Source organism: Staurois parvus, unplaced genomic scaffold, assembly GCF_062004578.1.
Source record: "Staurois parvus isolate SC_StPar_1 unplaced genomic scaffold, SC_StPar_1.0 ptg000564l, whole genome shotgun sequence".
In the NCBI taxonomy this organism is placed as follows: Eukaryota; Metazoa; Chordata; class Amphibia; order Anura; family Ranidae; genus Staurois; species Staurois parvus.
This window is the reverse complement of record NW_028318360.1, coordinates 3,711,954-3,734,979: the sequence shown is the minus strand read 5'-3', so window position 1 is coordinate 3,734,979 and position 23,026 is coordinate 3,711,954. Positions and strand designations below refer to the sequence as shown.

Genomic DNA, 23,026 nt, shown 5'->3' with positions numbered 1-23,026 from the left:
GGTGACATCAGAGCCGGGCATGGACAAGAATGTGTGTGAAGATAGCATTGAGACACAGAGCCCAAACAGGACAGAAGGAAGGGCAATGTGAAAAGTACTCAGGTGAGGCTGAACCATACAGGTAGTGGGAGCAGACAATGATCTATACTGTACTTCCTGATTGCATTCTTGTGTACTATACTTATTGTATGTCTGGTTCACTTGATCACAGGCACAGAGTAATTATTTTGTCTATGATCAAGTTATCCAGAACAATTCTCAGGCACAATACTCTAAACAGGAAACGCACAGCACACATAGAAGTGGAGGCGGCATCAGTGCTGGCTGTACTCCCACCCCCGTTCATAATTTTGACTTCAGCCTGGGGTAGAGCTACAACCAGCATTAAGAAAATGTTGCTCATTTATTGCACAGCTACAGCACAAATCAGAATGGAACCAGGTTCCTCATTGCACTTGGTCCTCTGGGGGATTCAAAAAGGATTTTAAGTTGTAGTGATACTCTTCTTTGTTACATTAACCACTTTCCCTCCGGAGGATTTACCCCCCTTCCTGACCAGGCCATTTTTTGAGATACAGCGCTGCGTTACTTTAACTGACAATTGCGTGGTCATGCACCACTGCACCCAAATTAAATGTATGTCCCTTTTCCCCCCACAAATAGAGCTTTCTTTCAGTGGTATCTGCATTTTTTTTTCTTTTATAGCGCAAAAAATAAAGACTTGACAATTTTGAGAAAACAAACAATATGTTTGACTTTTTGCTATTAAACATGTCCAGTAAAAAAATATAACAAATCAAATTTCATCATAAATTTAGGCCAAAATGTATTCTGCTACATGTCTTTACTAAAAAAAAAATCCCAATACATGTAAATTAATTGGTTTACGTGAAAGTTTTAGCGTATACAAATGGCGGTATAGATACTGGAATTTCTTTTTTTATGCTAGTAATGGCAGCGATCAGTGACTTATAGCCGGACTGTGGCGGGGATTCTGACACTGGGGGGGAACTGTCACTAACATCCCCAGTGACAGCAATACAGTGATCAGTGCTAATAAAAAGCACTGACACTGTACTAATGGCACTGGGCAGGAAGGGGTTAACATGTGGGGCGATCAAAGGGTTAACTGTGTGCTGTTTTACAGTGTGCGCTTTACTGTGTCAGCACATTGCTTTGTATTGCTCTGCTATGCAGAGCAATACAAAGCAATGTACAGGAGCTGACAGGGGAGAGATCTGTATTGTTTACATACAGGTCTCTCTCCCGTCCGTGATATAAGGAGATCGCCGAGTGCCAGCGGGGAATCACCGTCTGGGACCTGGTGATCGACAGGTGAGGCCACCAATAGCGGCTTGGGTAGGGTGAGCGCCCCCTACCCAGAAATGCTAAATGACGTATATATACACACGTGATTTTGCGCACCTTTGCTGCCCTGTAGCAGCATTTCTGCTATATGTCGGCGGGAAAGCGGTTAAGCAAATCTTTATTTCTGTGGCTATCGTGACATTTAACATTGTCATGCTGATCATTCGTTTTCTTCTTACCTTTGTGCTAAACTACTGCTCTGCAGATATTCCTGTATTCTGTCCAACTCTTCTAAAGGTAACTGAGAAGTGCTATTCTGTAAGAATACAAAATATCTGTCAGTACACCATACAGAAGATACATAAATAAATGGTAAGACGTTAAATATTATTTCCTTTGGAATTAAAGTTCAGTACCTGAGATGGTGCTGCCAACAGCATTTCTACCCGACGACAGGCTAGTGTATCCACCATGCGAGCCAGCACACGGAACGGCGTACACAGCAGTTTGTCTATATACAACATCAACACTGCGCCAGACTGACTCAGGTGAATGCCTTCCAAGCACTGCAATGTCTTCTTCAGAGATGTTGGCTGGTGGGTGCAAAATAACTTTGTAAATATGCACTCAAAATCTGTCTTACCAATATATCATTGTATTGATGAAAACAAGCAAACATTGTAGATGTGCACACTAGAAAAGGCAGAGCAATGGCTGTACAGCTGGAGGCATCCATTGCCAGCAATAATATGCCAGCTGTGTTAGGCAGACCTAAAGGCCTATGTCAACGGGCTTCGATGGGCAAATGAAGCATGCTTTTGTTATCAGTTTGAGATGCTTCTGATATCATTCACAATTGACTGCAAGTGCATTTGACCTGCTATTGCATTCTCACAGACTTGTATGGAGAGAGAAGCATTTGTGAAGCAAATAAAAGCCCATCGACACTAAAGTGTTATACACTCATGGCTTTACATGTCTCTGTGTAGTTCCACTTGAATTAAAAAAACAAAACCAAACCAAAAGAAAAAAAAAACAAAAAAAAAACCACTACAGTAAGAGGAGAAAATGGTATAAAATGGTCTGGTATTATGAGAAAGTGTCTCCAATACACAAAGCAGATGTCAATGGGTGCTGAGTGAACTGGAACATGGCTTGTCCTATTCTCCTCCTTTGGGGTGTCATAGCTTCTCTGCTTGTAGAGAAGATTGCTGACTATCAATCAATACAGCTCTTTTCCGCTGCTGCTACATACTTTGGAGCTAGAGGCACAATCAAAGACAATATAGCCCCCTTTTTTCTCCTGCTTCCTTTAACAGGGTAGCAACACTGTTCATTTTGCAAAGATATCAAACACCAGTGTTGTCAATCTATGGACAGGGTACTTGTAGATGGGACATGCTGGACATAGGGACTGGAAGGAGGGGCTAGCTTCAGCTCTCAGCTGCGTGCCATGAGCCGGAGCCAACTGTCAATCAGGCATCTGGGTGGATCCCAACAATATGGTTGGGATGCTTCCAGAGCCTGGAGTGGCTCTGTGACATCAGCTGACAGCACGCTTGACCACACCATCAGCTGATTCTGGGTCACAGGAGAGCAAAAGTAAGTGCACTCCTGTGACCCAGAAGAGAAGTATTGGCAAGAGATACTTTAGCCATACTTTTCTTTTAAACACTTCACTCAATTAAATATACACATTTTTTGAACTGTAAATTCACATTTTACATTAAAAATAATTCTTAAAAGAAAACTCCAAAAGAATGCTCACCGTTGCTAGATTCTCACAGCGAGAATGTATGGCCTGGATGAAGAGACCACTGGCAGCTGAGTTTCTGTGTATTGCACTAATGAAATCCTGCACTGGAGGTTCATGTGACAGGTTGATGAGATCTTGAACGTGATTGACTATCAGCCAGGTAAGATGCTCTGAATCATGCAAGTTCTGACACTACAGCACAAAAAGAAACAGAAAATGTGTCAGCAACTGTAGAGTACACAAATGTAGAGTTAAATTGGATGTAATGTTAGTAGTTATGGGCATTTTGAGTGAGCAGCCTCATGTACACTGTGTGCACAATTATTAGACAAGTTGTATTTTTTAGGATTCATTTTATTATTGAACAACTACAGTGCTCTCAGTCAATCCAAAATGTTAATAAACCTTAAACCGGAATATTTAAGAAAGTAAAAGTAAGGTTTTCGCTTTATTAGAATATCTATGGGTGCACAATTATTTGGCATACTATTAGCACGCAGAATTATTATGCAACTAAATGAAAATTTTCCCATCTAACATGTTTATTTTCATCTGTTAAAGCAAGAATAATAAACAAATCAAAATTTACAAATTAAGAAAAAAAAAAAAAATCAGTAACCAATATAGCCACCCTTCTTCTCAATAAGTCATAAGCCTTCCATTCATGGAGTCTGTCAGTTTCTTGATCTGTTGACAATCAACTTTTTGTGCAGCAGCAACCACAGCCTCTCAGACACTGTTCAGAGAGGTGTACCAATTTTCTTCACCATAAATCTCCTGTTTAAGAAAGGCCCACAAGTTCTCAATAGGGTTTAGATCAGGTGAGGAAGGGAGCCATGTAATTCATTTTTCATCTTTAAGGCCTCTACTGGCTAGCAACGCACTGCAGTACTTTGATGCATGTGTCTTCTAAAAACTGGCAGTAGGTTAGGGAGTTGATTTTGAGTCCATCCTCAACCTGAAAAAGGTCCAACTAGCTCATCTTTAATAATACCAGCCCATATCAGTACACTACCTCCACCTTGCTGGTGTCTGAGTCGAAGTGGAGCTGATCCAGCCACGGGCCCATCCATCTGGTCCCTGAAGAGTCACTCTCATCTCATCAATCCATAAAACCTTTGAAAAATGTGTCTTCAGATATTTCTTGGCCCAGTCTTGATGCTTCAGCCTATATATCTTGATCAGCAGTTGGTCAGGTTCCAGCCTTCCTTACCTTGGCCATGTCTCTGATCACCTTGTACTTCTTGGCAATCCAGGTAGGATGCAGTTCTGGAATATGACAGAACTGGAGGATAATGGGTTCCTGGTGGCTTCAAGTTTGATTTTTCTCAAATCTTTGGAAGTTAAGTTGTGTCTTTTTTTCTCAAATTCCTTGCGACCCTATTGACTATTTGCAACAAAACAGTTGATGGTTCTGTGATCACACCCCATTATCTTAGCAATTTCAAGAGTGTTGCATCCCTCTGAAAGACCTTTTACAATTTTTGACTTTTCAGAGTCAGTTAAATCTCTTTTTTGGCCCATTTTGCCTGAGGAAAAGAGCTGCCTAATAATTATGCACACCTTGATATTGGGTGTTGATCTCCGTAGGCCACCGCTCCCTCATTAAACACATATACATCACCTGATATGCTTAAATCCAATAACCATTCAAGTTTACACAGCTGGGAGCTGGACAATATGCATTAAAATGTTGATTTGGCCAAAAATACTAACTTGCCTAATAACTGTGCACACAGTGTCTGTACCAACAACCCTATTAATGCATGCACAAGCTCCATTGTGATGGGACTTTTCAGGTACATTCAATAAATAGCACAAAAGAAAATATATTTTACATTTATACAATTTGATTTACATCACATAAAATTCAATAAAAAAAATAAGTATAACCACCTTTAATTTTCCCAGGTCTAATTTATTATCTCATATAACCTATACTTCACATTTTGTAGTAAACAGAATATTTAGCAGACATAGAATTTCTCTGCAAGTGTTTAATGAACAGAATGTTCACTTCTTTAGAAGAATGTTTTAAGGTGGGTATAAATCTCAGATGCCCCCCTGGACATCCAGTGGGACTTAAGTTCCTGCTTAGTGGATAATTCAATTGTTCCAATGTGCTCGGACTAAGTGGTTCATGATAATCTCTGCCAAATCATTGACGCAAGAAATCTGGCCAGTTACATGTTAAACATATTTTGCTCCACACATGTAGTCCAGGAAAACGTGACATTACAAGGAGCAGCTGTTGGCTTGTTTGTAATGTTCCAAATATCAGATTTTTTTTTTTATATTTTAGAGATGCTGCATTCCATTATGTGACAATCTATGAGAAGGCAATGAAACTAGTAAAATACATTTTACATATCATTTTTACACATTGCTGTACTACTCGGTGAAAGGCGATAGGTCCTTTTTAAAGAAGCCTGAAGTTTGCTTTAAAGGGAGTGCTGACTGTAGCTTTAAACAAGCATAAGCAGGTATCTAGCAAGTTTCAATATGGATAAAGGCAAAGTAAATAGGCCTGGCACATTCCCCCCCCCCCCCCCAAAGATCATTTCTTGAACTCACCACATAATCACAGAACAGGATGAGGGCTCCTCTCCGCACTATCTCCCGGTTACACATGCCAAGTTTGGACTCCTGTTCAGGCTCATCACTGTCAGTTGACATCTGGGGGCTTAGCAGCAGTTTGGTACTAGACAGGCTGTTCCTCCTGTACACAGTGATTAAATACATGGACTTTAATGTCTGCACTTTTTTGCCAAGTGTTAAATGCCAGCATAATTAAAAATGAAGCAAAAAGGCTTCCAATCAATAGTCTGCAGACTAGGGATACACCACTGAAACCCTTTTTTGATCAGCAAGTATGAATACATTTTGTATTGACGCAAATCGCACTGCAGAGAACAGCATGCGATTTGAACAGGAATGTGGTAAGATTCCTGTCCAAATCACAAGCAGTTTCCGCACTGCTGCTATGTGAACCCAGGCTTGTCAAAGCCGGAGTTCACACAGGAGCAGAGCAGGAAACCTCCCCGTGGCTGGGGATTCTGACTTGACTCCCTCCCCATCCTGGCATCCTAGGCACTAGGCCTGCCAGCCATGGTCTAAAGACGGGGTCCCTGTCCCTAGAGAAGATGGGGTTGTGTATGGATGAGATGGGGCTGTCTCACTCACCCAGGAGCAGGATCAGGCTGCTGGAGTGCATGTACTGGATCCTGGCCAGCATGTGCCACCACATATCGTCCCTTGTTGCAGCCAGCTCCTTCCAGCAGCACAGACACGGTGATCAGCACGGGAGGCTGCATCCTTCCCCTCCATATATTCTTCGGTGGAGATCTCTTGGTGAAAAGGGGGGGGGGGGTCTGGAACACAAGCCATGATGACAGTTTGGGCTAGACGGCTTGTGATTTGTCAACATAGTCACGGTGCTGACAAGTCAAAAGCCATCTAGCCCGTACAGTCATCCCTACACTGAGAGGAGAGAAAGCCAGAGGGGTTTCAAATCCCCAGACCTCACCTTGCAGGGATGACACTTGGGAGAGGACACTGCAGGCTTGCGTTCCAAACCTCCCACCCCCCTTCACAAAGAGATCTCCACCAGAGAATACATGGAGGGGAGGATGCAGCCTTCCGTGCTGATCACCATATCTGTGCTGTAACAGGAAAGCTTCCCGCACCACTCCTGCGTGAACTCAGGCTATGACAAGCCTGGCTTCACATAGGAGCAGTGGGTAAAATGCATGCGATTTGGAAAGTAATCGTACCGCATTCCTGTTCAAATCGCATGCTATTCTTTTTGGTGCAATTTGTATCCATTGATGCAAAGTATCAGTTTCAGGTATCGGGAGCATTTCCACTAGTAGGAGTATCAGTGCATCCCTAATGCAGACTTTTCCGTTCATTAGCATAGTGCTGTCCGTAACCAGCGCAGTGGTGCAATCATCCGATGTGCAACCAGCAAAGAGAAGGGAAAAAAACAATATGTATAACATTTAAGTGTATGGACAAATTTAAAAACATATGTAGTACATCTCTCCAATGCATGCACATTTCTCCATGTCTTATCCCTTTAAAAACTCTTTAGACACAGAACAATACCTGCTGATCCTGCCAAGAAATCAAGAGTGCTCCTATACTTCTGAGGCAATCTGATAATACTGACTCTACTGCACTAAAATCCAAAACAGTGCTGTCAGCCCTGCCTGTGTCCTCCCTTACTGGACTACAGAACACCTTCCTTTTATATTATGGAGATTAGTAAAGAGAGTGAAGCGCAGGATCAATAAGTATTTTTCTGCACCTAAAACATTAGACACAAACCACACAGAGCTGTTCATGTATTGCAGAAATGTTTCTTTAGCAAAGAACATACATTCCACATTAAGAATTATGCTACTAAAATTAGTGTGTGCTGTAAATTGCCTTCAGCATTGCTCCGGTTTCTTCTTGCTGGAGGTTGCCATTTTGTTGAAGCCCAAAGCCCCTGAGCAGAAGTTAAAGCAGAACTAAACCCTCTTATCCTTTTCAGCCCAAGGAAGCTGCCATCTATTTGATCTGCAACTGCCATGGTGCTGCACATATGATCAGTTATAACACCAGTCATTTGATGGTTTGATGGTTTTAAGAGCACAAGCAAATGTGACAGCATTCCTGGCATGTCGGGAATGTAACTTTTTTTTTTTTAAGCTGTTAAATCGATAGGTTTAGTTACGCTTTAAACTTTGTGCTGAATTTGTAGAGGCTGATCTTCTGACAGTCCAGTGTCTAAAATGCCTTAAAATAGATAGCAACTGAGCATGTGCAGAGCATGGCAAGACTGTGTATTACTGGATTTTAAACATGTTAGGCACTTATTTTTAATGTTTTACATAGCTATACCTGCAAAAGGAGCCAGCCTGAAGTGATCTAGCAAGACTTTTCTGACTAAAGTTCTACTTTAAGGCCCCTTTCAAACAGGCAGTCCAGTCAAATCTACCTGTCTGTTTCTCAGGCGGACTTGATTGGACCCTCCAATCTCCTCTATGGTCAGCTGTATGTGAACTGCCCGTTTACACTTTCCGTTTACACCTGGCTACCTCCAATCCGGCAAAAACTAAAACGGAAGCTGGATCCATTCTCCTTCGCCTGGCCAGATCAATACGGAGGCCAGTCATGTGTAAACAGATAGCTGGTCCATTTACATTCGACTGCCCATACAGGAGAGCATGCTGTGTCCATGTCCACTCGGCATAAGTGGAAAAGAAATGTACCTTCATCTGGTTGCTCCACTCAGCTCAGCAGGAGTTCAATGGGCAGATCCCCCGCTGAGCAAAACCAGATCTGGCCCATGTGAAAGGGGCCTAACAGACTTTGTGAGGATAAAACTTGCCATGATTAACAACTGTGCTGCACACAAATGGCAATGAGCAAGGGAGAAGTGTACAGGTCCAGCATTAAAGTGGGCTGAGCAGAGGTTCACTTTAAAAAAAGATTAGATAAAGTACATCTATTGGTAAATCAGAAGACTTCTTCAGATGCTCCTTGTCTCAATTACTCGAAAGAGGTTAAAGTGACTTTCACCCCCCTACCGAAGTCGCTAAAAGTTCCTCTTTAAAAACAAAATGAACCAAGATAAACAAAAATAATCTACACATTGCTCCAGGAGGATCAGCCGCACTTCCACAAGACCAACTGGAGAAACTGCTGAATTATACAAAGTGTCTCCTGACAATGAATAACCGGCTGCACATTAGGTGAAAGGTGGTAACCATAGCAGCAAAGACTTAATAACACAACGCTTCCCAATTAATTATATGTGACCGAGTAATTATGTATAAATTGGTGGAACGAATTGTACTTTGGGTGATAACTGTGTAGGAGTAAACACTGTATTTATAAAAAAGCATGTCATATTCCATTTGTGTGCAAAATGCCATGTACTAGTGTTCCTCCTCCTCCGCTAACAAGGGTTGTGTTAAATGACAATGCTTCCTAATTATGCCATTCACCAATTTAACTTATGTTATTCAGACAAGTAACCAAAGAGAAAAAGACAGAAAGTCCCACAAATCTGATGAAAAGGCTTAGGAACCAATTTATAAAGCTCCAGTATGATCTAAAGGTAGCTAATTAATGCTTTAAAGTGGTTCTAAAGTCAAATGCTTTTTTACCCTAATGCATTCCCTTCATTAAAAGGTACAAAACTCCTTACTCTCCCCCACCCCATCCCAAAGTCCTTTCACCAATCAAGTGCTGTTCCAGCTGCAGCCCCGCCCACTCTTTCTGGTCTCACAGGAGGTGCTGAAAGCAGCAGTGAAGGACAGCTTGGTCACATGACTTTTCTAAGCCATGTGATTGGCCTCTACTGCAGCTTTACTTTATGAAACACCACAGTCCACATAATATGCTCTGTATCAATTACTCATTAAACAGAGATCATAGTGTGCAGTAAACACTCCTGTGTCAGTCTTCTTTTATAAATGGCTGAAACAAAATGTTTTCCAGTTTTAGATAGGTGTAGTGGTGACGGGTTAAGTGCCAGACAAGTAGTCAGACATTATTGCGGTGTCCTAGCTATGGAGATTCACCCTCTATACTTGTCCCGAAGACCCATGATGCAGAAAGTACAGAAAATTATGGGAAATCCAAAATTCTACAGTCATCACTGAACAGAGATAAAGAGAAAGCTTCCAATGGTAACAATAGTTCCAACTGCAACTCTCTTTGAAAATTCTCTCTTTTACTTCTGGTTGTATCTCCAGGAAAGGAAACAAGGAGAAAGCTTTCCAAGTGGACAGAGACCAAAAACACATTACAAAGTTTCTAACCATTGCCTATTCTACTCAAAACTAAAAATAAAGTTTTGTCCATAGACAAACTATTCATATAACACCTTAAGACTATAGTTACGACGCCTACCATGCACATATCCCTCCTAAGAAGAATAGGCCCACCATCCTACGCTCAGTATTAGATGAGCTAAACATAAGAGCAGCCACTCAGACACATTGGGGTTGATTTACTAAAACTGGAGAGTGCCAAATTAGGGGCAGAAGTGCCTGGAAGCCAATTGGTTTCTATGCAGAGCTGCAACAGATTTCCACTCTCCAGCTTTAGTAAATCAAATCAATGTGTCCTTAGAACATCATTGTATTTGAATGGTTGCAATGTCAAACAGGGGGAGGTGAAGGTGAAATATACATCTTAACCTCCCAGTAAAACTCAGTGTGGGTGAAAGAAAGAATTCCATGATCTCTAAAATGTCATATTCAGATGGAAGATGACCATTTAAAGTGGTATTGAACACAGCTTGGTGACTTATATCTACAGTTAACCCTATAATAAAGCTTGCCTGTAGGTACAAGGAATAACTCCGAAACGTGCACGGTCTAGGAGATAGTCATTATTTCTGAAGCTGGCGAGTATGAGTATGTTGTCCCTTCAGAGCGCTGTGCCACAATCATGGATCCTGTGCACATACACAGAAATGACGTCATCAAGGCTCGGCCATTCAAACGGCAGGAGCCTGCCAGCCTGGAAGGAAGACTGAATGAAGATGGAAGCACCGTCAGCAATGACAGTGCACTGCTGGAGGGCTTCAATTTCAGGCACATCTTTCAAAATGTGCTACTATGCAATGCATACTTGTCACTTGCAGGAAACCAGATATGTTTTTTTCCTAGACCTTACTACCACTTTAAGACCGAGAACAAAAGCCAAAAAGACAATGAAGATAGCGGATTCAGTTTATGAATAAAAATTCAAGGACATATTACTTGCATAGTAACCAAGCATTCCAGGTAATCCGACAAAGTTGAGTTTTGTTGGTAAACGCCGAGCATATTTCTCCCCTAAGCCAGGGGAACGCTCCGTATCAGCGCAGTGCACCCTTCATTAAACCTACTCATATTCTGCCTTTTTTTTCCATTTGTCACTTATCTTTGTGGGCTTAGAACCGTGGAAATGTAAAATAGAAATTTGGCAATGCTCCTGCTGCAAGAACCATTGTTAGTTGAAACCGATGCTGTTACTATAACTCAAACCAGAAGCAGGATTCTCTTTCTCGGTTTTTACCTTGTGGTCCTGCCACAATAAGCCCTGACATGTACTAGGTTGACAATACAGCCTATAGAGGTGAATGCAGACACAGAAGCTGCATGGATACAGTTGCATGACAAAATCTGACATGCATATAGGAGCTAAGGCACAGATCTGAACACAGGCAGTGTCTGACATGTGGCCGTGTCTGTGCAGCTGCTGGGTCTGCACCCACCTTTATAGACTGCTTGCACACAGTTTGTGGTATACGCAATAAAGAACAGAGGTCAATGACCATCTGAATGAATCCTAAGTAGAAGTGTTTGTCACTCTGGATAGACACTCCTGCTGCTGCCTACAAGTATTTATATATACATACATGTAAAATGCTATGTAAATTGACAGCGCTAAGTAAATACCTGCAATAAATAAAATGCGTAACCAAAAGTGCACCAAAAATGCACCTCCCCATTGAAATCAATCAAAAACATGGCAAAAATTCATAAAAAAAAAAGGCGCATTTTTGGCGCTTTTTTTGAGTCACATGTCCTGTAAAAACTGCACTGCAAAAGCAGTAAAAATGCAGAAGTGTTTTTGCAGAGGATCAGTGTGAAAGTAGCCCAAGTCTCTGCTTCATACATCAAATCCTCTTCCAGTTTAAATAAAAAGAATTAATTTTACTTTATTCAAATCCAATCTAAACCAGAAGCCACACATAGCTGTAGCACTGTGCATGGCATGATGATTTTGAAAAGAGTAAGAAGTAGGTTTTGTCAAAAACAGAACAGTAATCTTCCTGCCCAAACAAAATCCTGAACAGAAGTTATGTTAGTTTTTCAGGAGGGTTAAACGTACTTTAAGACACCAAAACATCACTCTGAAATCCATAAAAGGCAAAACTAGAAAACAGTATTTTTTTTTATTAAAAATAAAGTAGTAAAGAGTAGTGTCGCCTTACTTGAGCGTCTGATGTACTTCGGACCACCAGTTGTAGTTGGTGTAGTCTATGAGCAGCAGGAACTGGCACCACAGCAGCACTAGGGAAGGGTGCGTTGGAAACATGGATTCTACAAGGTCACTAAGGCTCTCCAAAGTGTAGTAGTTCCCACTGTCACCATCTCCCTTGAAAAGTCGTGTAGCTGCATTAGTTATTCTTCGGAATGTTCCTGCAAATGACAAAACAGCAGCATGAAAACACTGGAAAGTGGTATTTTAATAATAGGTAGTTGCCAGCCTTGTAAAAATTAGGTCTTCCTGCTACAATGCCCAGCCCTGTTCCCACATAGCTGAAAATTTCAGGTGCTCCTCACCTATCCCCCACATTCTACATAATATACACCAAGCAGGGTGGTTTCCCCTCATAATGCCCACATCAAATATGCAGACCTGGGAGCTCTTTCAATAACAATAGAGTATACAAAACATATAAGAAACTGTCAGGTTAAGGTCTGCTGTATCTAGCAAAAATAGAGTATCAGTACAAATACAAAACTAATATATCACAATTGTAATCCATATTATCTAAATACTAGATTTAACAACACTGATCATACCAGGAAGAGTTGTATCAGAGGAAATGAAATCAAACCAGAAAACTGACAGTAATCAGCTGTCTGCAATAGATACAGTGCCTTGCAAAAAGTATTCATACCCTTAGAAATTTTCCACATCTTGTAATGTTACAACCAAAAATGTAAAAGTATGTTACGGGGATTTTATGTGATAGAACAACACAAAGTGGCAAATAATTGTGAAGTGGAAGGGAAATGATAAACGGTTTTCAACAATTTGTACAAATATGTGAAAAGTGTGGCGTGCATTTGTATTCAGCCCCCCTGAGTGAATACTTTGTAGATCCACCTTTCGCTGCAATTACAGCTGCAAGTCTTTTTGGGGATGTCTCTACCAGCTTTGCACATCTAGAGAGTGAAAGTTTTGCCCATTCTTCTTTGAAAAATAGCTCAAGCTCTGTCAGACAGGATGGAGAACGTCTGTGAACAGCAATTTTCAAGTCTTGCAACAGATTCTCAATTGGATTTAGGTCTGGACTTTGACTGGACCATTCTAACACATGAATATGCTTTGATCTAAACCATTCGATTGTAGCTCTGGCTGTATGTTTAGGGTCGTTGTCCTGCTGGAAGGTGAACCTCCACCCCAGTCTCAAGTCTTCTGCAGACTCTAACAGATCTTCCTCTAAGGTTGACCTGTATTTGGCTCCATCCATCTTCAAATCAACTCTGACCAGCTTCCCTGTCCCTGCTGAAGAAAAGTATCTCCATATCATGATGCTGCCACCATGTTTCACGTTGGGGATGATGTGTTCAGGGTGATGTGAAGTGTTTGTTTTCTGCCATACATAGCATTTTGCTTTTAGGCCAAAAAGTTAAATATTGGTCTCATCTGACCAGAGCACCTTCTTCCACATGTTTGCTGTGTCCTTCCCACAAACTGTAAATGGAACTTCTTATGGCTTTCTTTCAACAATGGCTTTCTTCTTCTCTTCCATAAAGGCCAGATTTGTGGAGTGCGCAACTAATAGTTGTCCTGTGGACAGATTCTCCCACCTGAGCTGCACATCTCTGCAGCTCCTCCAGTTACCATGGGTCTCTTGGCTACTTCTCTGATTAATACTCTCCTTGCCCGGCCTGTCAATTGAGGTTGACAGCCATGTCTTGGTAGGTTTGCAGTTGTGCCATACTCTTTCCTTTTTTGGATGATGGATTGAACAAGGCTCTATGAGATGTTTAAAGTTTGGGATTTTTGTTTTATAACCTAACCCTGCTTTAAACTTCTCCACAACATTATCCCTGACCTGTCTGGTGTGTTTCTTGGCCTTCGTGATGCTGTTTGTTCACTAATGTTCTCTAACAAACCTCTAAGGGCTTCACAGAACAGCTGTATTTATATTGAGATTAAATTACACACAAGTGGACTCTATTTACTAATTAGGTGACTTCTGAAGGCAATTGGTTCCACTAGATTTTAGTTAGGGGTATCAGAATAAAGGGGGCTGAATACAAATGCATGCCACACTTTTCAGATATTTGTAAAAAATGTTGAAAACCATTTATCATTTTCTTTCCACTTCACAATTATGTGCCACTTTGTGTTGGTCTATCACATAAAATCACAATAAAATACATTTACGTTTTCGGTTGTAACGTGACAAAATGAGGAAAATCTTTTTCAAAGCACTGCCCATACGGAAGAAAAATATATTTGAAATATTCTTCCCAAATATATTGACATATATTTGAAATACTACAATTTTGGCCATATTCAATATATTTTTATATATATATATATATATATATATATATATATATATATATATATATATATATATATATAATGGCCAAAGTTGTAGTATTTCATATATATGTCAATATATTTTGGGAAGCATATTTTAAAAGTATATTTCAAATATATGTTTCTTTCATATGGGTGTATACATTAATAGAAGAAAGTTTGATATCCAGAGTCCAACATAACATATCTGGACCGTCAATCATTGCACAAGACTGGGCATTATTAGGTACAGTTTGAAAGCAAAATATTTAGAGCTGGTCCATCCAAGTGAATGCTTTGAAAAAACATTGATAACTAAATCAGATCTCACACAATTTCTGTGTCAAACATGATTATATAAGTGCAATCAACAGTATTAGACTCATTTAGTAGACCTTGTGCCCCATCTTCTGGTCCGAAGCTAAACTGCAGCTCTAAAAAGAAATATGCAGGGTGTCATTGCTGACCTTCACAAAATGCTAATTTCCTGACTCTCAATCTGATTCAGAAGCCCCAGTAATTTCAGTGACAGACCCAGATTTTGTATGCATAAGAGTTCTGACTTTCCTCTGACTTGTTGCATCATTGTTCTATGTCAGTGGTTCCAAAAATACCAAAGCCAGGCATTTAGCATTTTTAGAAGCAGGTCAGCAATAGCAGCCTTTTATCCTCCTTAGTAAATGTTTCCTTTAAAGGAAATGAATAGTGGATCCCCCATGTATTAGTTTTCTCTTGGGCTAAAACGTATTTTTCTACTTTTGAAATCCAATCTAATGAGAAATTCTAACCTTTGCCCAGTACTGTCTGATTGCACCTGCAGACAGACAACTCAGACAGCGCCCACTCAACCAGGAGAGTACAGAAGGATTGTGGCCCCTCCACTGAATCATAAAGCTACTTGGATTTATATTTGTAGCACATCCGTAAACCAATTATCTGAATTCCTGGTATACCTGAATCACAACCCCCTACTACTTCAAAACAGGATTGAGAGATTTTAAGGCCCTACTGTAGTGGGTTCTTTTTTTATTAAGTAGTCTTGTATGGGGTTTTTTTTTTTAATTTAAATATTTATAGATTTTTTTCAAATATATAAATTGTACAAACATACTCTTTTAAAACATTGATATTGACACAATTTTAATACCTTTGACATATCTACTTTTCTCCCCCCCCCCCAACCTCCTGCCTAAAAAAAAACCACCCATCCCCCCCCCCCCCGACCGGCTCCCCACCCCTCCGCTCTGCATTTTGTTTCTTTCTGGAGACCCTCATCCTTAAAAGAGAAGAAGAAAGTGTAACCATAATATTTTATATTAGTCCCCCATAAACTCTATTTTTAACTTTGACTTTTTAAATTCCTCCCATTTATTCCATCTTATATGATACCTCTCCATCTTATATATTGATTCATATGGTAAAGTTCCTCCATTTTACATATTTGATCTACTCTTTCAACCCAATCTTTTATTTTCGGCACCTCCTGTCTCCTACAGAACTTGGGTATCAAACCCTTTGCTGCATTCATATTTTACAATACACCAGATTTTTTATATTTTTTGACTGAAAGCTTGGTACTGTGAAAAAGGCAAGTCTCTGGGTCTAATATAATGTCAGACCCTTAATTTTCTGAATCAAGTTCACTATTTTCTCCCAATACTCCTGTATTTTCGGGCACTCCCACCATATGTGATACATAGTGCCTCTACCTCCACATCCCCGCCAACACAAAGGTGAATTATCTCTGCTCAATCTATGTGCCACACTCGGTGTAATATACCATCCTGCCATACATTTGTAGTTCATTTCCACCTCCTGCATATTTACATTTTCATGGATTAATCTATACATTTTCCTCTGTTTTTCCACATCTATTATTACACCTATATCCCGTTCCCATTTTTCTATATATGGTGGCCTTATATCTGTGTCTATTTCAGTGAAAATCGTATATATTTTAGAAGTTCCGTGTTTCCCATTTCCCCGTGTGTCTAATAAATGCTCAAAGGGATTCCAATCCTCTCTTGTTCTTAGAGGTTTTGGAAGCTTCCCTGTAAAGTGTTTTAATTGAAAATAACGCCACTCATCCAGTCTCGTGAAAACTTCTCCCTTTTTTTTCGATTCCTTAAGTGAACCCATTTCCTCCCCCACCATTATATCCCTTAATTGTGCATCCTCCTTCTTAATCCACTTCCCTGTGATACCTTCTTTACCCGGGGAGAAAAAATCTGTGGACCCTAAAGGCATTAACAGTGAATTAAATTCCCATCCCATCTGTCTGTGCAATATATCCCAAACTCTCAAAACATTTAATGTGCACGAACTTGTACCATCTGCTAATTCTCGATATTTTGTGGGCAACCACACAATTCTGCTTAAATTGGTATTACTTAATATATTTTCGATCTTAACCCAGCTTTTCCCGTTTGCATTATGTGTCCAGTCATATATTCTCGCCATTATTACCGAGTTATAATATCTTTTTAAATCTGGTACTCCCAGTCCGCCTTTCTCTTTATTTCTACATAAAATTTCATGACTTATTTTCGTTTTTTTTTTATTCCTCCAAATATCTTATTTTTTTAATTATTCTGAAGTATACTTCTGGTAGTTTAATTGGTATCATTTGAAATTTATATAAAATATTTGGAACATGCACCATTTTTATCAGATTTATACGACCTATCCATGACGGGGTTCCCCTCCTAATTTCCGTAGTTCATCCTTGATCTCATTTAACAATGGGATATAGTTTAATTTATATAAGTTCTTGGAGGAACATCTTGGGATGTACAATCTATTTCTTGTAATCTTCCCTTTAAAAACAGAAATCTCCCTTCAGGAACTACGAATCTGTCCTCCAACTCAAACCTTATATTTTTCACGAATCCTATTGCCACTCCCTTAGCTCTTCTAATTGGGGAATCTGCATAAAACCATAATGGATATTATCTAGAATTTAATTTCGAATTTCTCTCCCCAAATGTGTCTCCTGCAAGAAAACCACTAAAGACAATCTATGCTGATGCTCTTTAAATATCCTGAATCTTTTCCCTGGGCTGTTTAATCCATTAACATTATAAGTTACAAAATGTATCTCTTCCATTCTTCCCTTACTCTCCTCTCCTCCACCCCTTCGCTCCTCCTCTCATGTGCGTTTCTTCCCCTTCGTCCTCTAGGACTACTTCATACTACTATATCTCCTACTGTATTGCAAAGACTAAATCTACCTACCCACACCCCATCCCCTCCCCCGTTACCTCCCACTACCCTTCTCCCACCCCTCCCATTACCCTTCCCATCCCTTAGGCTACCTTTTTGCCTACAAATCATTTGTGGTCCTAACCCCACTTTTGATTCAACTTTAAGGTTTCACCAGCTACCTATCCTCCTCTATGTCCTGCCAATCTCTAAAGAACGGTAATAAGTCTCCAACAACCTAACCGAGTGGAAGGGTTGGAGGGGAAACCATGGAGAGGGAGGAAAGATAACAAAAAAAAAAAAAAAAAAATTAATTATCTCTTTCCTCCCCCTCCCCCCCCCCTCCTATCTTCTCTACTCTCTATTCCTCCTTCTAGCTACCTGCCAACCCACTTTTTCTATGGCCCATGTCTCTCCTTCTTTACACCCAGGTATCTCTATTTTCTGCAAATCAAGTCTCTCACAAAAGTCTCTCATATCTTCCGGATATCTTAATCTTGCTGAACACCAGTTTTTCCATCCGATTAAACACGCCGGGAAGCCTCATCTGTATTGAACATTCTGCTTCCTCATCAGCTCTAATAATGGTTTCAGAGATCTCCTTCTTGTCAATGTTTCAGCTGCTAAATCAGCAAACATCTGGACATTTATTTCTCCATATTTTATAGCGGTTCTTCCTTTTATCATTTTCCAGATCTCTTCTTTATCCCGATAATTATGAAATTGCACAATTACATCTCTCGGTTTGTCTTTACCCCTTTCTTGTTGATGTTTTCTTATTCTTTATACTCTGTCCATTTTAAGGGTCTCTGATGTGGGTTTGTCCATTATAGTGTTCCGCAATTTACTTATTATACCCGTTAAATCCTCTCCTTGTGAGATCTCTGGAACTCCTCATATCCTTAGGTTACATCTCCTATCCCTATTTTCTTGATCTTCTATTTTACAGTTGTGGCCAAAATTATTCAACCCCCAATGCTGTAAAGGGGTTTAGGGACTATAGTGTACATTTGGAATTGTATTCAGAATCAAATCCTACAAGGACGTTGTAACTACCCAAATGCAACTAAAATGACATCAATTGTTTATGTAATACAGTAGTAAATGGTTCTTATGTGGTTTCTTCATTGCCACAATTATTCAACCCCTTAAAGACTACCACTCTGAAGAACAGAGGTTCATACAGGTGCTTTCCATCAGGTATTGAAAACACCTGTGGATGTCACCGAGCAGCAATCAAGCATAATAAGCACCAATTAGGCAGCTTTAAAATGACTGTGATACTCAGCTCCTTCTAGACATTTACTGGTGTGGTTACAAACATGGTGAAGGCAAGAGAATGGTCCAGGAAGACAAGAGAAGAGGTGATTTCTCTTCACAGGAAGGGCAATGGCTATAAGAAGATTGCAAAGATGTTAAACATACCAAGAGACACCTTAGGAAGCATCATTCGCAAATTCAAGGCAAAGGGCACTGTTGAAACGCTACCTGGTCGTGGCAGAAAGAAGATGCTGACTTCGACTGCTGTGCGCTACCTGAAGCGTAGAGTGGAGAGAAGTCCCCGTGTGACTGCTGAGGAACTGAGAAAAGATTTGTCAGATGTGGGTACAGAAGTTTCAGCCCAGACAATAAGACGCACACTGCGTAATGAAGGCCTCCGTGCCAGAACTCCCAGGCGTACCCCCTTGCTGTCTCCAAAGAATAAGAAGAGTCGACTGCAGTATGCCAAAAGCCATGTGGACAAACCACAAAAGTTGTGGGATAGTGTTCTGTGGACTGATGAAACAAAATTAGAACTGTTTGGGCCCATGGATCAACGCTATGTTTGGAGGAGGAAGAACAAGGCCTATGATGAAAAGAACACCTTGCCTACTGTGAAGCATGGTGGAGGGTCAATCATGCTTTGGGGCTGTTTTGCTTCTGCAGGTACAGGGAAGCTTCAGCGTGTGCAAGGTACCATGAATTCTCTTCAGTACCAGGAGATATTGGATGGAAACGTGATGCAGTCCGTCACACACCTGAGGCTTGGGAGACGTTGGACCTTTCAACAGGACAATGATCCCAAGCATACCTCCAAGTCCACTAGAGCATGGTTGCAGAGGAAAGGCTGGAACATTTTGGAGTGGCCATCGCAGTCACCAGACTTAAATCCGATTGAGAACCTCTGGTGGGACTTAAAGAAAGCAGTTGCAGTGCGCAAGCCTAAGAATGTGACTGAACTGGAGGCCTTTGCCCATGAAGAATGGGCGAAGATACCCGTAGATCGCTGCAAGACACTTGTGTCAAGCTATGCTTCACGTTTAAAAGCTGTTATAACTGTAAAAGGATGCTGTACTAAGTACTAAGATTGAATGTCACTTGGGGGTTGAATAAAACTGATAATGCTGTGAGCACAGAAAAGACATTTGTGGTTATTTCATTATAACTGTTATGTTATATTTGTCTGACCTACAAGTGCCTCTTTAATGTAAATGTAAGCAAGATGACTGAATGATCAAAAGCAATGTCAAACTGGCCAAAACACTCAATTTCAGTGGGGGTTGAATAATTTTGGCCACAACTGTATATAGCAGGTTTCTTTGTTCTTTTCTCATTTCTATCATCCGTTTTTCTCATTTCTGGATAATTTGGGCATGTTTATCCACTTTTCCCTCAGTCTCCTCCACTCTTGATAATATTTGCCCCAGATCTTTCTGTATTATCTCTATTTCTTGTTTTATTGATTTTTCAAGACCTTTAAACATTTCTGCCATTTTTTTTTTAGTTGGCATTTGCAAATAGCTCTCTTGTTCTTCCACCTCCGCTTCTTCTTTCGTTTGTTGACTGCTATTAGCTATTCCCAGGGATTGTCTAGGACATTCTTCCATACTGTTTTCCAGCTCACTCCTTTCACTTATTCCCTGTTGTCTTTCTGGGGTCAGAGTCTCCTGTGAGGGTATATATTTTTTAATCGTACCTGTTAGGGAACCCTTGGGCCCACCTCCTTTAGACACTTTGTTTTTCATATCGTCGAGAGCTATTTCAATTTATCCAAGCACTGGGGGATTCACTTTTTTTTTTTTATTCCTTATTGTCACTTTTATCACTTTTAAGTTTTCCAATAATTTCAGTCCTTAGTTTTTCCTTTTTCTATCTCCCCTCTACCAGGCTCTATTTCTTCAGGGTCATTAGATTGTTTTATTTTGTCCTCCTTTTCCTTTAGACCAACCTAGGTGAACCCCCCCTTTGATTTTAAAACACAATTCAGTTCAGTTCTTTTTTTATATATCTATTCAATTCTATTTGCCGCTCTCACTCACCCTCTTGTCATCTTCTCTGTTCTCTTCTGTGTGATGCGGCTTCAAGTCCTTTCTTCTGGGGGCTGTTATTTTCTGACAGCCCCTCCACTTGGAACACTGTTTGCTTTAGGGGGGATTCTGCCCACTGACTCCTATGTTTCTCCCATTACTGTCCTGGGTACACGAGGGGAGATCCGGCATCTCCTTCTGCCTGAGAACGCCGGCCAGCTTCTCCTCCTCCCCGTGCTCCCTTACGGTGGGTCACGTGGCCGTCCCAGCGCCCTCCGAGCTCCAGGCAACTCACTGCGCCGGAGCGGAATCACTGCCGTCCCGACTGGGTGGTTATCGCTTGCTATGCTCCACTTCTCCCGCTGGCTTGTACCCGCGACCTCCTCTCCGCAGCTCTCCTTGGGCCCCCACTCCTCCAGCGAGACCCCTCTCTCACAGGTAGGTCTCACTTTGAGTTTATGGGCATTTTTCTTTTTGGCAGGGCACTTCGATGGGACAGGTTTAGCTGGTTAGCCGAGAGCTCTCACATCGAGCTCTTCCTCAACGCCATGGTCAGGCTCCTCCCTCCTGCATGTGAAGGCTCCCTATCAGTCCTGTATGGGTTAAACAATTTAAACAATCTGTCCCTGTAGCACTGTCCCATGCAGACAATCCTTGCCGTAGTCCATCGCTGGTTTTCTTTCAGGATGAATGCAGTTCAATACCATTCAACCTACTTTCTAAGAGCCCAAACTGATAAAGACACACATTCTAGGGGAGCATCACCATAGGGTTGCCACCTCATTCCTTTAAAACCAAACACATTATTTACACAGGTTCTGAGGCTAATGCAGATAAGGCTCTAGGTGAGTCTAATTAACACCTTAATCAGCCACAGAACCTGTGTTATTAACATGTATTTGGTTTTAAAGGTATGAGGCGGCAACCCTACATCACCATGCTGACCTGGGTTCACAGTATGGCACTCAAAAGCTCTAACTACATGGGTGTCATTCTGTGCAGCAGGAAGAATTCTCCATCACTGGTGAAAACAAGAAGAGAACCCCACACATCACTGGGCCAGACAGAAGACAAATGAAAAACAGGGTAAAAGCCGTGAACTAATTATTTCAAATAATGCCAGATGCACTTTTTATGTAATATTTCATATTTAACTGGCTAATTGTATTTTTCCTAAATACGAATAAAGCTAAAGGCTGCATTGTAGCACTGGAGTTCTAAAAATATATAGAGGGACTAGTTTCTGCCTAATCTAAATCATCTACTCAACAAGTGCTCTAATAGGAGAAGGAAACAGAAAAGACATAGAAAAGGGCAGGACAGAAGCAGGGAAGGATCAGAGCCAATCCAAGATGCCAACTTGTACTTCCCAAGATAAAGACTCAAAAAAGACTATGTAGATGAGGTCTACAGATGGCTTTTGGACTCAGCCTGCTATGAAAGATGTAGTTACAAATCCATTCCCGGGGCTAGTTAATTAAATTAACTACAGCATTTCATAAGGCATATGAGGTAGGATTGCTTACTAAAAAAGAATATCAATATCTTTATGTAGATGAATATAATGTTCCTACATTTTATGTCACCCCCTAAGGTACATAAAAACCTCAATATACCACCGGGATGATCTACTGTCTCCAGAGTAGGGAGCCCTTTAGAACGGATAGGCAAGTACGTTGATCAACGAATAAAACATCGTTAACTAAACTCCCCTCCTTTGTTCTTGACTCAACAGACATCTTGTGCAGTCTGGCTGATTTCTCTATTCAGGAGGATTGCATACTGGCAGGTATAGATATCGAATCCCTATACTCCTCCATCCCCCATGCAATCGGGATACACGTGGTTACCCAATGGCTTGAAATTCGCCATCCACTAGCAGGCCCTCATAATGAATTCCTTATTGACTTATTGGAATTAGTACTTATTAACAACTTTTTCATCTTTTGACAAAAAATATTTTCGAGTTGCAATGGGAGCTGCATGTGCCCAGTCTTACCCCTGGTTTACATATGTGCGACCCGCGATTTGCGTGGGCATAAGAGCCCATTCATTTTGAACTGACCCCCGTGCCCCGGGACACGCAGGAAAGAAGACCCTGCACTACTTGGGAAATCACAGCCTGCACGAGAACCGAGGTTCCCAGTATGGTTGTGAT

The 23,026-nt window shown here is 40.9% G+C and overlaps 1 protein-coding gene across 1 annotated transcript in view; it reads right to left on the bottom strand.

Annotated features, from left to right (window-relative positions):
- HTT (huntingtin) overlaps positions 1–23,026 on the bottom strand; it is a 268,580-nt gene that overhangs the window by 94,992 nt on the left and 150,562 nt on the right. Inside the window, exons 40-44 of the mRNA XM_089691557.1 lie at positions 12,048–12,255; positions 5,639–5,783; positions 3,077–3,256; positions 1,725–1,901; positions 1,548–1,624 (exon numbers count right to left, since the gene is read on the bottom strand). Of these exons, the coding sequence (XP_089547683.1) occupies positions 1,548–1,624; positions 1,725–1,901; positions 3,077–3,256; positions 5,639–5,783; positions 12,048–12,255 (787 nt within the window). The remainder of the gene's footprint in view (positions 1–1,547; positions 1,625–1,724; positions 1,902–3,076; positions 3,257–5,638; positions 5,784–12,047; positions 12,256–23,026) is intronic.